The sequence below is a fragment of the Thunnus maccoyii genome, chromosome 13 (assembly GCF_910596095.1).
Source record: "Thunnus maccoyii chromosome 13, fThuMac1.1, whole genome shotgun sequence".
Lineage (NCBI taxonomy): Eukaryota > Metazoa > Chordata > Actinopteri > Scombriformes > Scombridae > Thunnus > Thunnus maccoyii.
Genome location: NC_056545.1, coordinates 23,517,584 through 23,532,523, shown reverse-complemented (window position 1 = coordinate 23,532,523; position 14,940 = coordinate 23,517,584). Strand labels below are relative to the sequence as shown.

Sequence of the window (14,940 nt, the reverse complement as noted above, 5' to 3'; positions counted from 1 at the left end):
AGCATTCATTTGGAGTCGTGTCCCTATCCACTAGGTGAATGTAAATCCATAATCCCTTTTCATAATTTCAATGTTTGATAAAGACCTAACAAAGTCTGGCTTGAAGGTCTGAGATTAAGGACCAAGTAAACATTTTATCAGGAAATCTGAGTCATTCCTGTGACCTGAATGAGATTTCCATAATGTGCTGTGTGCAATAACTGAGTTTGTGTCTTCTCTGTTTGTCGCATGTGGGTGATGTCAGGATATCTGAAATTAGGGATCACAAAGGTCACAGGGGCTTCTCACCTCACTTATCACTGCTGAATGGAGCGGTTCAGGTTTTACCAATAAATCACACTGAGGTCTGTATAATTATAAAATAATTTGTGGATGATGCACCGCTCACAGACATACACACACACACACACACACTGAAAGACATCTGTGAAAACCTTGCTTTCAACAGCACACAGGTGCTCTGTTGATGAAGGTTCATAAGCGAGGTTAATTAAACAGCATGTCTCATCACGTCCTCAGTCAGTTTTCTTTTCTCCTGTCTCTCTCATCTGCCTCTCCTCACTACCACAGAATGAGATGGGTTTATCTACAGTATGGGACGACCAGATAGACACTCAGCAAAATTCTGGTGACAGTTTTGAAATCAATGAATGGTCAAATATCTTTGAATATGTTTCATTATAAATAATGACAACTTTTCCCCCAATTAAATCTATAAGATTCTCAAGACTTACTGGCATTTTGCAAAACCACTGTACAGTAGTTACGTAAAATATTTTCCTTGATGCCACTTCTACACAAACAGTACAGTTTTTCACATTTTCTTCATCTTTGCCTATGAAACTTTAACATTTTATAAATCAAATCAATTCAATAATGTTTCCTGTAGCATAAACTCAAGTGAATATTATACACATGAATGGTTCAGGAGAAGAAAGATTATAAAATGATTTGTATGATATATTCAGAATCTGTTTGAATGTGTGGTATATATGTAATTAACCTTTCAAGGTCTTGGGAAAAAAAAAAAAAAACAACAAAAAAAAAAAACACCCATGACTTATCCATGCTGTCCATGACTGTCTGAGTTCTGTGTGCCTTCTGACAAGATCACCAAGAAACATTATACATACTGTACATTTTAAAATCTTTTTTGCTTTAGTTACGTTAAAGTTCTAACTTTGAAAACCACCTTTGTAGACATAAGTGAAATGAGAGTAAGGATCGACAGTTGTTTGCGTTTTTCATGGTAATTACTGGCTGGTTTTTGCAGGATCTGATTCTTTCTATGTCGCATTAGAATCTGGAAAGTAGAATCTACAGTGAAAACTATAAAGAACTGGGTTACAGAAATGAGTAATTTGTTGTTAGCAATATTTATTCAAAGTAGAGTAGAGTAGTTAAAGTGACATACCTGTTCCATACATAACCTATAAAAAAGGGCTGGACAATATAACCAAAATCTATAATTGTAACAGTAATAATTTTCTTAATACTCCAGTGCCTAATAATATTTACTTTCTTGCAATGGCTCACTTCTGATATCTTTGTTAGATTCTGGTTCTGTGGTTCATTTTAGAAGGCTGAACATCTGGTTAGATGTCAGTGATTGTTGTAGCTATTCTCAGTTTAATTGTATGGTCTTCAGGCAATTCATTTAATGAAAATTGCTAAGTGAGTTTAGGCCAGTAAGAGATTAATAGTCAGTAATTTGATCAATTTGGCATACTGTCCAGCCCTGCACCAGAAGTTATGGTTAAGGTCAAGCGAACACAGGCGTAGATGAAACTGACTCAGTGGAGAAAACAATGAATGGAACCAGTCCTTGACCAGAGTTTTCATCATCCCAAAGAGAGGACAAAGCAGTCAGGATGTTTAGTAAAATCTCCCACAGGTGAATCTGCATGCAATTCTCTCAGTACACACAACAGATATTTCAAATCTGAATGAAAGCAGCTCAAAATGTACGCAACTGAATGCACAATCACAATCAACAATCGTTTTCTCAGCCTGAAGTGAGCTGATGAAATGATTAACAAGACTCCAAAGACTGATTTCCTCCAGACTGAAATTCATATAATAATAATAAAATTAAGTGATTGTGCTTTTATAACCAAAGTAGAACAAATAATACAAAGACAAGATGTACATCACTTATAAAACATTAACACTGTTATATAAAATTTGAATTTCAAGCACTTCTGTGGCAGTAAACAATTTACAAGATGGCTGGAAAAGACTCAATATCAATTACAGTAAAAGAACAAGACAACTGACAAGCAAAGATCATAATATGGACTGCATCAAGCAGTTGTCAGGGACAATATTTTTGTAGACACTCACAACCGCCATCAAATGTGCATACATCTTACTTTACTGAGCAACCTGTCGTTCAGGCTCGTGGAAGCTGGTCACCCAAAAAGCAAACAATAAGCAGTGCATCAAATTGAAGTCCACAGACTTGAACATGAGAGCACTTTTTCTTTTTTTCCAACATCTAATGAGAAATTTGAAGTAGAAATTAATAGCATGTATTGTGCAGTATTTTTGGAGTCTTCTTCCATATCGTAAAGGTCATTGTCCTTCGTGTGAAGCAACTGTAGCATATTCTTGTTGTGCTCACATTGCTTCTTAGCTTTTCAGGAACTGTGAAAACAAAACAGTGTTGTGTTTGTCTTCTTGCGCTTAATGCACTTCAATTATCATTTAACTTGTGTAACAGATAATAAAAGAGACGTCTATTTGTGGAAATTACATTGACACAATAAAGCTGACAAATTAATTTTATATCTGGAGTTTTGATTCCTGAGGTTTACTTACATCCTACAGCTGGCCTGTAGGTGCCACCTGTCCTCCCTGTTTGGTCCGTGAGTCTCCACATGATATAAAGCTGGATGATTTGGGATCATCAGGCTCCCTCTGAGCATGACCTGATGGGAAAGAGGGACGACTATACAGAAGGATGTCCCCAAATTCTGCAGAAGAGACAACAAAGTGAGAGGTTTATAATTGACTAGACTATAGTTTGCAAAGTGAGCAATATAATGCATCCAGTACTGTACCTGAGTGCTGTCTGCTTTTGCTGCCTCCTTTTCCTCCTAGTGGAGTCTTGTGCTTGTCCTGGCTCTCTCTCTGCTCAAGTGTACCTTCCCTGACCCTGTGAGTCCCAGTGCTGCCTCGTCGACCCCGGCCCTCCCCAGAGCCCATCCGAGGCAGCGTGGCCCCCCTCACTTTATAGTCACCATGGGACATCTGGCTGGTGAAATTCAGAGGCATGCAGGTGTCTGGGGACACATCAGAACACAGAGATCCAAATGTTAAAGTTGTTATGAGATACACAGATATTAGACAAATCTCTAGTCTAAATGTTGGTTCAGTCTTTACCATCATTGAAGACGTCTTTGGGTTGGTAGCCCTGTTGACCAGTCTGGTTCTGTTTATGCCTCCTCGGCCTTTTATGTGTTATTGCAGGACTCATGTTGCTGTCTGTGGACATGGGGCTGCTGGGTCGCTGATGCCGCCGGCCTGAAATCATCACACAGATTATATTATAATATTAAAATGTTTATTACATTAAATATTACGGTAGATAACAGTAAACTTACAGAGTGAGTCTGTTTTTTTTATATTTTAATTGTGTTGAATTAATATATGATAACACTATTTGTCAAATATACATTGTATAAATTTACAGCCAACACATAGTTTCTCCATCAATCCTTATTGTGAGCAGTGTGGTGTTAAATTAGGACCACAGGGACATTGTTCCCTAAGTAAATATGTTTTATTTTCAAACTAACTAAACTATTCAACCTTATCTGATTGTTGCTCACGTAGTCATGGATATTTCAGTTTCTAAGGAAATATTTAAGATTTAATACCAATTTTTCAAGGGCTTTAATTTAGTGACTGATTTGAGAAACTCATAGTAACTCATGTAAAACCTTCTTTTTTAAACCTTTGGTTGACAATATATAGAAAACCACCATGCCATAGCTTATATGGCATCTATTATAAAGTTGTTATATTGAAATGTTAATGTATATTTGCAATTTTTAAAAAACATATTTATCACATTTTTATTTTATTTTATTTATTTAAAATAAAACACTAAAAAGCTTTGGGAAATATGAGTTGAGGCAGTGGAAATGACATGACAAAAATGGCCAGATTCAAACCCAGAGTGTCATGGATGAAAATCATGTCACTGAAGAAGAACCTTGAAACAACTTAAATTAGTAAAATGATGTGCAAATTCACAAATAAATCAAACAGAGTAAACAAATATGATAAAATGAGATGTGATAATGACATAAAATGATATAATAATAATAATACTAATTCATTTTTTCCCCACAAGCCCTCTCACCTGACTCCTCTGGGTATCTACACATGCGCAGGCCTACAATATCCCGCGAAGATGCTACTGCCTGGTTGAAATCGCCGTCTGTAAAGAAGGATCCTTCTGAGGTGCTGACAATACTGGACCTGCCTGATGAGATGTTGTCCTCAGATGCTGAGCCCCAGCTGTTAACCATGGACCCTGTGACTGATCTGTCCAGATCCCCAGTGCTGGAGGCTGGGGTCTGCTCCAGCCCGTGGAGGAGCAGCTTGTGTGGAGAGGGGTGGTGCAGCTGGTGTTTGTGCTTCTGCCGGTTGTGGTGTTGGCTGTAGTGACTTTCTGCAAGCTCTGTGTCTATCTCCTCCTCTGCCTCCTCATCATCCTCTTCCTGTCCATCAGTATCCATGCAGAGAGGTATGGAGCTGTAGGTGTGTGTTGGGGAAAGAGGGTGCGGGTGGCTGGAGATGTGCTGGCTGTAAAGTGCATTTAAAAAAATCCATACAGTCTTGTCACAACAAAAGTTTTTATTGAGTCAGGTAGAAATGACAGTGTCAGGAAGCTTTAATCTGGTTACCTGAAGTGCTCGGTTCCATCGCGCAAGCCACTGCTCAGGTCTCCCTGTGGTGTTGTGGTAGGTGGGTGACTATAGGGCACTTCAGTAGCAGATGAGGCTGCTCCTCTAACTGGAGGAGTAGGACAGCCCTCTATTCTCTCCTCTGGATCAAAACTGATAAGAAAGGGACAAATATGGCTAATTATGGCTAAAGTAACGAGGAATGACATTGATGCAAAAAACCTTGGTCCTCCATTGAAACACAAATTTCCATCATAGAAAAATGGACAAAGGTGAACAATAAGCTTTCTGCAACATCTGTTTGTTATTGCTGAAAGGCTGCACATGTCTTGTATTCATGCGTGTTTCTGTTCTTTCCATTATGCATTTCATTAAGTAATTCTAAATATAGTAAACTGACTGTCTGACAGTGATAAATATCTAAACTGTTTAATTAGTGTGGTTTAAGTGTCGGCAGTAACAATAAGGCTCTGTTTTGAAAGATGGTTTGCAGATGTTCATTGCATCCTGTAATAATGCCTGGGTGATAACTTTGTGTATTATTATATTATTATTTTAAAGTCAGTTTAAAGCAAATAAAGTAATGCATGTGGTGACCCACTTCAGCACTACCGACTAAAAGACCCTGTGTGTATTTGTGCTGTAATGCATATATGCAATCTGTGTGTGTCTACCTCTTTTCCATGGGTAGGCTATACTCATCACAGTTCCAGGCATTAGCATGAGGAGGAGACAGAGCTTCTCCCCAGCTCACCGCATTATGTTTTGGTGTCTTCGGGGCCCGCGGTCCCTTCCTTTGATTTTGACTGCCTGAGAATTTAGAGGAAAACCCCATGGTAAACACAGACCTCTGGCTTGATTCGTTAAAAATCATCACACATCTGTATAGTTCATCTCTTGGCTTCACCTGAGGTGCTGTTGCTGCCTCTGTCTGAGCTGTGGTGTGAGCCTCCAGTGCTGTGATCACGGGTCTGGTTGTAGGGGATAGTTTTAGGATGGATCATACCTTCACCTCCTTGCAGATGATCTGAAGACAGAGAGTCTCACAGAGTGAGAAAATTTACAATATATTTCTTTTTTCATTCAAATAATGCAAGCAAATCAAATTTAACCCCACTTTACCTTTATTTAGCATGTTTTGCTCCATTATGTTGTACTGCATCTGTGCTGCCATCTCTTTTGGTATTGGAGGCGGGTTGGGAGGCTGCTTCCAGCAGGGCATGTCCAGAGGCTCTACAATAGCACCACCGGTGGCTGCCTTATTCTTAATGCTTGCCTGAATGAGCTGTGTGGTGGCATATGGGATGGGTTCATATGTGGCTGCTGAATCTCCTCCTGGACTTGCATAGCACAAGTTGGAGTTGTTGAACGTTTTAATCTCATTCAGCTTGTTGGAGAGGTTCACATCACTGTAAATGGGCGTCTCAGAACCAAGCTGTTTGTTTTCTGGATGGTTTCCGTAGTTAGCAATGCAGTCAGCTGAGGAGGACATGAAACAAAGCAGCACATGAAGCACAGCAAGAGTCACAAAGCTTCAGCATTGCTGGGAGCTGTTTGATTTTCATTAGACACACAACATGTATCACAAAAGCTCCTACCCGAATGATGACATGAACTCAGTCATGCACTAACCTGGTCGGCTGTATGTTGTCATGTTACTGTCACTGGTGCCATTGCCATTATTACAGCAGTTGATACTACAGTCCTTGTGATTGGCACATGCATTTGGCCAATTTTCTGGCAGCCACAGCTGGTTCAGAGGTTCCCCCATGCTGAGAAGGCCAGGTCTGCAATAAGGAGGACCATAGTGCTGTCAATCAAAACCTGCAGTCCTCATATATCACTGAAGAATGATGAGTGTGGGGTGGATGCATAAGCTTCATTGTTTAGAACAGGCAGACATCTCCCCCTAGTGTTCCCACAACGTGAGTGCATTTCTTCTGTTAGTCTTAATATAACACAAAGGAACAAAAATATCACTCACCTGCCAGCATTGCACACAGATTCTCCTCTTTGATATGCAACTGCAAAGGCATGTAGAAAAACATTAAAACTTGATGAGCTGTCAAAAAGCGGAAATGCTAAAGGCAGAGAGAAACCATGAAAGGCAGGTAAATATTCCAAGCTAAAATCTAAAGTCAAGTCTATGCTCTCTTCAATACATGCTTCCATTCAGAGGACAAAAAGTCTGACTGTATGGTTTAATGGGCATGAAAACAACACAAATAATTGCCTGTGCTTTTACAGCTCTCGGCATAAATTCACAAATGAATCAGAAACACTGTTTGAGACATTTTCTCCTCCATCATTGGTTAAACATCAAATACAATTCTCTGTATAATGCATTCCATATTTTTCCTTCTTTAATCTAATGAACCTAACCTAGTGAGCAGGTGGGCTCGGCACACTATCTGCCTACAGATGTTTATGCATAAAGCTGATGTTGCTTTATTACAATCAGCAAAATCCATAGTTTGGTTCAACATGCTTGTACTGCATTTATGTACTATAACAATATACTGAAGAGGAAGCATCAACTGCTACTTTAGTTCTTATTTTAGAGAAAGAACTATCTAATCACTTTTAAGGTTAGTTGACATTGTTGATGTTTTACCTCAATTAATTTCTCTTCATCTTGTTTTTGTTTGCTGTATTCTATGTCAAGATTATGTTTTTAAAATCAAATTTTTCATATTCTTTTTGCATTGTAGCGCTCTTTCAGTTGTGCAGTACATATAATGATAAAAATGATAATTAACCTGCCAAATACATAGCTACTCAATACAAGTTATCACAAACATTAGCAGATCTATCATACAGTACGTACCTGTAGGTGTGAAGGTGAATGACGGGACTGTAGGAACACACAAAGGAGGAAAAACAAAGCAAGATGAGCAAACTGAAATAATTTCAATATACTTTTGTATTATTGTAGCTATGAGCTTAGTTATGCACGCTATGAGGTTTTCTCATATCTATGCATCTATCCTCTGCTGTGTGCACACAGTATTGATAGACATCTCTTCATATAAAAAAAAAAAACTGATGTGTACAAACATTTAAATAACCACATGTCAACTGCTTTACTGCAGCCTCTTTCTTTGACACAAGTGTCCAGGTGCAGGTTAATGGGGGTGACAGGCAAGCCGGGGGAGAGGGAAAAATAACAGTAATATTGTAGCAGACATGGTAATGGCAGGTTGACAAGCCTGTGCCTCCAAGAACTGTGTTGTGTTGAGGAAATGAGTGACTAAAGGTTATCGTTTGAATGTCTGCATAGTCGCGAATGAAAAGTGTCTAATTTGTTTCTGAAGTCTTTGTGTCAAAGGGAGATTAGACCGGAGTATTTTTCACCCTTTGATGTGATCTGCTTATCAGCGTCTGAAAATATTCCTTAATATCACTGAGATGAAGACTGCTGTTTAGTCTGGTGGCAACGTGTCATGGATTGATCACTTCTACAATCATAACGACCTTCAAATGTTCCCACAAAAGTAAATTGACAACCTGTTTTACAGACGTACACCTGGCCCACACGGTTGTAAATTAGCATCTTGAACATACACATATCTATCCATCTACCCTTATAAAATATACACATAACAGAGAGACACACACCCTTGCGGATGCCAGTGTATGTGCTGCTGAGGCCACTTCTCTTCTTGCGGTGACGGTAGAGCCACACACTGAAAATCATGAGGACCAACCAGCAGGTGGCGCCAATGCCAGCAATAAATGCCGGCTGCCTCACTACATCTGAGATCTGAGACAACGTGTCTCTTTCCTCACTGATATCCATCATCTGGCCTGCAGAGTCTGATCAGTAAAAGAAGAAAGCAAGAGGTCAGACATTACAGCAAAACAACAGCAGTGATGTCAAGAAAGTATAATTCATGTGTTCAAAAATGTTGATAAGGCAGCAAAGAATCATGCATAAAAATCAGAAAAAAATCATGCATTGTTAAAAAGACAACCTGGACAGCTAAAGGTAATCACAACATGAGCTTCAGATTGTTCATTCAAGTTTCCCATAAATAGCAGTATAAGAAACATTATGAGAATGAATGGATTGGAAGTTTTCAACGTGAGGTATTGTCACTGTTTATTGGCCCAGTTTTGTGTCAGTTTACTAATCAAACTCTCCTTTTTAGGGAGGACTCTCACCTAATTGAAAGAAAGTGACATCACTCTTGACCCCAGGTCCAGCACCGTTGCTAGCCGCAACCTCTACACTGTAGCGAATTCCTGGTGCCAGACTGGGAATGAGCACAGAGAAGGTGGAGCCATCAACCGATTGGTTCACATGATACCGACTCTCATTACCCAGGCACCAGATCTGTCAAGAGAGGGTGAGGAGGAGACGAGATGACAGTGATTGCCTGAGGGACATATCTGACAACACAAGAGGCATCATCAGCCTCACAAAAATACAATTTACATTTTAACTGGAATACATGTGATGCAGAGCATGGGTACAGTAGAGGGCAGGAGCCTTCTTCTCTTACTTTGTACTCTTGAATGACTCCAGCCTCTTCCGGTCCTGGAGGTGGTTTCCAAGTAACGAGGATGGCAGTCCCATTGGCATCACTCTTTGTCACTGTAACACCCTGGGGTGCTCTACTAGGGGCTGAAGCAATGGAACATACAGTTTACCATGGAGACATATTAAGTCTCATGTGATGCTGTATGCATCCCATGTATGGTCTGTATCTCTGACAGCACTGCACACTAAATAAAGCAATACCTGCTGTTTGTAATGTCATCTAGATATACAGTCAGTAAAAGATGTTATTCAATTCCTCTCTGCTATTAACAGATACATTTAATACTGTAGAAGGAAAGTTCTCAGACAGTCACCTTCTTCCAATGTCCTGACCACCTTCACATCACTGTCAGCTCCCTGGAATTCATCAAAGAAGGGGCGCACTTTGAACTCGTAGATAGATCCCCTCTTGAGCTGACCGATAACCACCCCGTCCTCCTGTGGGGTGTGTACCTCCAGGACACTCCACTGCCCCTCAGGCTGGCCATGATCAGCAGACGCCCTGTACAACACCTTGTAACCCTGGATGTATGGAGACTGCTGCTCGACCTAATGGAATTGCAGAGTAAAACATACAGTATAAATGTCAGCGTGCTCCCTTTTGTTCATGAGCAACTGAACGTCTGGTTTGAATCAAATGTGTGAATGTAAGATAGTCTTTATCGCATGTGAGTTAAAACAACACACACCTAAGAACGACGTTCACTCTTGTTTTGTGTGAGAGTGAACATCCTGCAGGAATGATCTGTTAAAATTCAGTTAATTCCCTTTGCCTTGAGGGTGACACAGAATAACATTTCCCCATATCTGTGAATTCTCACTGTAAACTGTGATATGAGGTCATTAATAGTTTCCCCTCAGCATGTTTCTAGTTAAAATCAAACCAGGAGAGGACTAAGCAGTTTCCATTTAAACCACGCAATTATGACAATGGATGCCTTAAAAAATTCCAGCTAGGGCATCCACACACACACATGCATGCACGCACACACACCCAGAAAAATGCTGTAAATAAATTCTTATGTGTTTGGAACAAAGTGCAATTTATCATCCCAGAGACAAATTCACTTCTCTGTGCAGTGGATTTATTCTCTGCTAATAAATGTTTAAAGAGAAAACTCCAAGTATTTCAGCATAAAGTAAATATTTTCAAGTGTCTTCACACTAGACAGTTTAGTGTAGATGATTATTGCACATTTGACATTTTTCCCATATTTAAACTCACTTCACATCAACTCACATAGAGTACATATAACGTAAAATTGTGAACAGTGTGTGCAGGACAGTCAACATTACTGTATGTGTTCGCCTTACCATCCACTGCACCCTGACAGCAGAAGACGACAGGACAGTAGGTGTGTGCAGGTGGATCACCACATCTCCCAGCTCCCTCTGGATGTGACGATGATCCACTCCCTGCATGGTGGAAGTGCTCTCTGTTGGTACCAAAGGTACAAAATGAGTTAAAGAGCAACAGTTACTTATTAATTTGAACTAAAATAAACATACAGATTCTGTTTAGATTAACTGTTAAAAATGAGGTTAATCTAAAAAAAAAAAAAAGGATGAAAAGCCCACACTGACCCTGTGTTCTGACAGCATCAGAGATTGGGCTGGGGTCACTGAGGCCATAAGCATTCACTGCTCTGACCATAAAGAGGTAGACAGTTGCAGGCTTCAGGTTCCTCAGGACAAAGGTCTGTGTTTTCACATGCTCAGCTAGGGTCACCCATCTGCTGCCCAGCGTATAACTGCAGGGAGAGGTGAAGCAATGATAACACATAGATACAAGGCAAACTTCAAATCAAGCTTGATAATATATGTTGTTTAAACATGCTGGATATTACACACTGTATGTCTAACCTGAATGCCTCAATTAGGTAAGATGTAGGTGTTGCTCCTGCATTGGGGTTGGATTTCCATGACAGAGTGACAGAGGTACGAGAGATGTCAGTCACTTCAGGTTTAGATGGAGCACTGGGCACCAGGTTAGGGTCTGTAGGATGACTTGACTGCACAACAACTCCAAATTCTGCCACAGAGATACCAATAAATTAAAAAGCGAATTACACAAGCTACACAGTGTATTAGCAACCTTTATTTATTTGTCTGAATTTGAGTAACCTACCTTCGACTTGTAAGTATGACGTCCAGGAAGCCTCTCCATTCGGACTAGAAGCTATACAAGAGTAGAAGCCTGTATCTCCCAGCTAAGGGGGAGATGATATATAGTGGAAGACATTAGTGGGTTGGCTTGGCTCAGTGCTGTCAGTACTAACTGCTGTATTACTTCATCCCATACCTTGGTGTAGCGAATCTCCAGTGATCCTGTGTCTGCTATGGACATACGGGAGTCCACTGGAGACACCACCGCACCATCCTTCTTCCAGTGGACTGTAGGAGGTGGAGTGCCAGCAGTTTGGCAACCCAACACCACAGTGCTGTCCACGGGAACAGTCTGATTGATTGGGCCCTGTCTAATCACAGGAGGAGGGTGGTCTGACCCAGCTACTAAGAAAAAAAAGGAAGTAGAAAAGTGAAAGAATAATAATGAAATGTCTAACATCACTGAAAAATGTTCACAGCCAACACAAATTGCTAATATTGAACATATGTTTTTAATTTTTTCCCCATGATAGGGGGAAGTTTTTGTGGTTATATTTAGGCAACTTAAAACATTACGTTTAAGGGTTGGAAAAGAAATGTGGTCATTGGAAGTAAAATATGGGTAAAGCTAGGTTAAACAAAATGCATATTACATTCTTGTACTGGGGTTAAAACTATATTAATATTCAAAACAGTAAACAGTAGTTTATAGTATGGAACTGGAAATTTGGAATTGATGTTCACAGAAGATCAAAGTTATGAAGAGAGACAAAAATAAAAGTAAGAAAGATGAAAGTAGAAAATGAAAAACGAGCAAATGAAATACTGCCAAAAACTGCAAGACAGATAAGATGTGAAAGATATTGAGAGGAAAATTGGTAAAGAGAGAGAACAATAGGTTTAGGTGGCTGTGCAGGCAGCGGAGGAAAAAGAAATCAACTTTTCCCCTCCAGCGGAGAGCAACTAATCGTTCATTCGGCAGTAGGTACTGCTGGAGCCGACTCCAATCACAACGGCAAAAGCCCAACTAATAACAATCCAACTTAGATAACAGAGCTCTCTCTTACATTTTAAAACCCTGTGGATGGGGGCAGGGGTTCTAAATAAATAAATAAAAAGAATAGCAAAAAAAAGATGATGGAAGCGCGCCTTGAAAACTGCCGGAGGTAATGCGGACCAGTTATTTCCATTAAAATGCACCACTCCAAATGGGGATGAGAGAAGTGTGGTGGGATGGAGAGACTTTGGGGGAGGGGAGAGTAGAGACAAACAGGTAGAGGCGAGAGCGGAGTGCTATAGACCACTGAAAAAAATACATAAAACATGACCCCATCTTTTTTTTTCCCATTACCTATAACAGATTTCTCACTGTGGAGTGGATGCCTCTCATTTCCCTACTAAGGTGGCTGCATTACCAATATGAGCAGCGGATTATACATTATAACTAACAGGGCTGCACTGAACAACTCAATGTGTACATGCAGTAACTGTCTAAGCCTGAAGCAATTATCTTCATTAATTTAATATATGTACAGAGAAGCACAGTTACACAGTTACAAAGACACATGTATTCATGATCAGACAGGTCATTTAATTGGGAGCCTGTAGACTTTGCTGGTGGTGTGTAATTAATGGTGTAAGCCTCCTAGCACATTTAAATTGCTTTTTTAATCAATTATTGAAGTTATCCCATCACCTTGGACTTGGATGACAGTTCCTCAAACCACTTTCTATATAAACATACCTAGAAACAATATGATAATCCTGCAGTCTTAATTTATAAATATCTGCCGTAGACTAGATTGTGTTATATTAATGGAAACTAGAGTAACAATAGATAATAATTATGATATTTCCCTTTGAGCTTTTTATTTAGATTATATACATTTGCCATATAGTAAATAGTATTTTTAGAGGTAAGAGAGATGAGACCAAACACTCTTTACACAAAATCACCATGGAAACAGGGTTTTGAGCCCATCATGTGAGCAACATCCCCTGAAATCTCTCCCCTGACAGTTAGTAACCAAGGCCAACTACCACACCCATAAGGGAGGTAGCTCTCACCAGTGTGCAACCAAGGCCAACTCATAGCCTAATATATCTGCTCAACAACGAAAAACTGCAGCAGCAAAGTAGTCCGTTTAGCCAAAAGACAAAAGACTGAAGCTGGAAAGGTGGCTGATAAAAGCACCCCCATCTGCCCTCTATCACTCCCTCTCTTTACTCACTGTCTGTAACCTCCAGCAGTGCTTTGGTAATAACACTGCCGGCAATGTTGAGAGCCTGGCAGCTGTAGAAGCCGCCATCAGAGCGCTGAACATCAGTAATGGTCAAACTGCCCATCTGGGAGACAGACAGACGGCTGAAGGGCTGTGGTGGCTGGTAAGAGAACAGGAGACTCTGTAGGGGACACAGAGATCACAGAGTTTGAAACCCCTTCATTAGCGTTATTTGTACTGAGTGGTGATTTAGTGTGATGACAGACTGAGGGTCAATCTCACCTCACTGCCCTCCCTCTGCCAGAAGATAGCGGGCTGTGGGTTACCGGTGGCCTCACATTGGAAGGTGACCGTCCTTCCCACTGACACCACCTGGTTCCTGGGGCGTACAGCAAATGCTGGAGGCACTGTAGAGGAAGAAGGGTCCTAATTACTAAGGCAGCCTGATACATTTCCTTAATTCCCAGTTTAGGAACATCAGTCAGTATGCATAACAAGCTCAGAATAAAAGATATGTAGCAAGAAATGGTCATTCTTTACCTTTTGTAATGAAAAAAAAACAGCATATTTTTATTCATTTACCCACATATAACATGAATTACATACTGTATTGGTGGATGGAAGTACTGTGCAGCTAGGACAATGACAGGGGCTCATGATTTCCTGTTACTGTCTGATGGTGGATGAGGGGCGGATGACAACTTACCAGTGTTGACTATAAGGGAAAAGACACAAAAAAGAGCAGTATAATGAGTGATGAAGGCACATACTGGCATATGCATTTGAGATGATGCACTAAAAAGTATTGACACATGCTTGAATGAGTGAGCACAATGGAATCGGTATAAAACAACTACAACAACAACAACAACAACAATTTCATATACGCTCATACATTTGTAAGTATAGTTTGGAAAGGATATGCAGGAAAGGAAATTGTGCTTTTGGAATTAAAAGTGAAACATTTCTCCAGTATTCAAACCAAGGTCAAAGGACAAGGCAAGCTGTTTAGACCCTATTAGACTCAGCAGATTTGTTGACTCTGAGGCGTGAAAAATGAAGGGCTGGTTTAAATTACAGAGCCAGCCAGCCTTGAGGCCTATTTGGACAAAGCTACAATCCCCTAATGGACGAAATAAACCTACAAGGAGCG

General features: G+C 40.2%; 1 protein-coding gene across 4 annotated transcripts in view; it reads right to left on the bottom strand.

Moving 5' to 3' along the window:
- Window positions 1-1,360: 1,360 nt before the first annotated feature.
- The window catches only part of LOC121909664 (roundabout homolog 1-like), a 108,075-nt gene continuing 94,495 nt past the window's right edge, over window positions 1,361-14,940 (bottom strand). For 3 of the 4 annotated variants that reach the window (XM_042430217.1, XM_042430216.1, XM_042430219.1), the window contains 24 exons: window positions 14,494-14,502; window positions 14,070-14,194; window positions 13,797-13,968; window positions 11,762-11,970; window positions 11,588-11,669; window positions 11,323-11,491; window positions 11,044-11,210; window positions 10,774-10,895; window positions 9,774-10,008; window positions 9,422-9,543; window positions 9,081-9,252; window positions 8,535-8,732; window positions 7,744-7,770; window positions 6,901-6,940; window positions 6,549-6,703; window positions 6,039-6,395; window positions 5,824-5,943; window positions 5,591-5,726; window positions 4,917-5,069; window positions 4,370-4,815; window positions 3,385-3,525; window positions 3,063-3,284; window positions 2,821-2,975; window positions 1,361-2,646 (listed from right to left, as the gene is read on the bottom strand). In XM_042430217.1, coding sequence (XP_042286151.1) covers window positions 2,824-2,975; window positions 3,063-3,284; window positions 3,385-3,525; window positions 4,370-4,815; window positions 4,917-5,069; window positions 5,591-5,726; window positions 5,824-5,943; window positions 6,039-6,395; window positions 6,549-6,703; window positions 6,901-6,940; window positions 7,744-7,770; window positions 8,535-8,732; window positions 9,081-9,252; window positions 9,422-9,543; window positions 9,774-10,008; window positions 10,774-10,895; window positions 11,044-11,210; window positions 11,323-11,491; window positions 11,588-11,669; window positions 11,762-11,970; window positions 13,797-13,968; window positions 14,070-14,194; window positions 14,494-14,502 — 3,731 coding nt within the window. In that variant the 3' untranslated portion in view covers window positions 1,361-2,646; window positions 2,821-2,823. The remainder of the gene's footprint in view (window positions 2,647-2,820; window positions 2,976-3,062; window positions 3,285-3,384; window positions 3,526-4,369; window positions 4,816-4,916; window positions 5,070-5,590; window positions 5,727-5,823; window positions 5,944-6,038; window positions 6,396-6,548; window positions 6,704-6,900; window positions 6,941-7,743; window positions 7,771-8,534; window positions 8,733-9,080; window positions 9,253-9,421; window positions 9,544-9,773; window positions 10,009-10,773; window positions 10,896-11,043; window positions 11,211-11,322; window positions 11,492-11,587; window positions 11,670-11,761; window positions 11,971-13,796; window positions 13,969-14,069; window positions 14,195-14,493; window positions 14,503-14,940) is intronic. The other variant, XM_042430218.1, reaches the window with a different exon arrangement.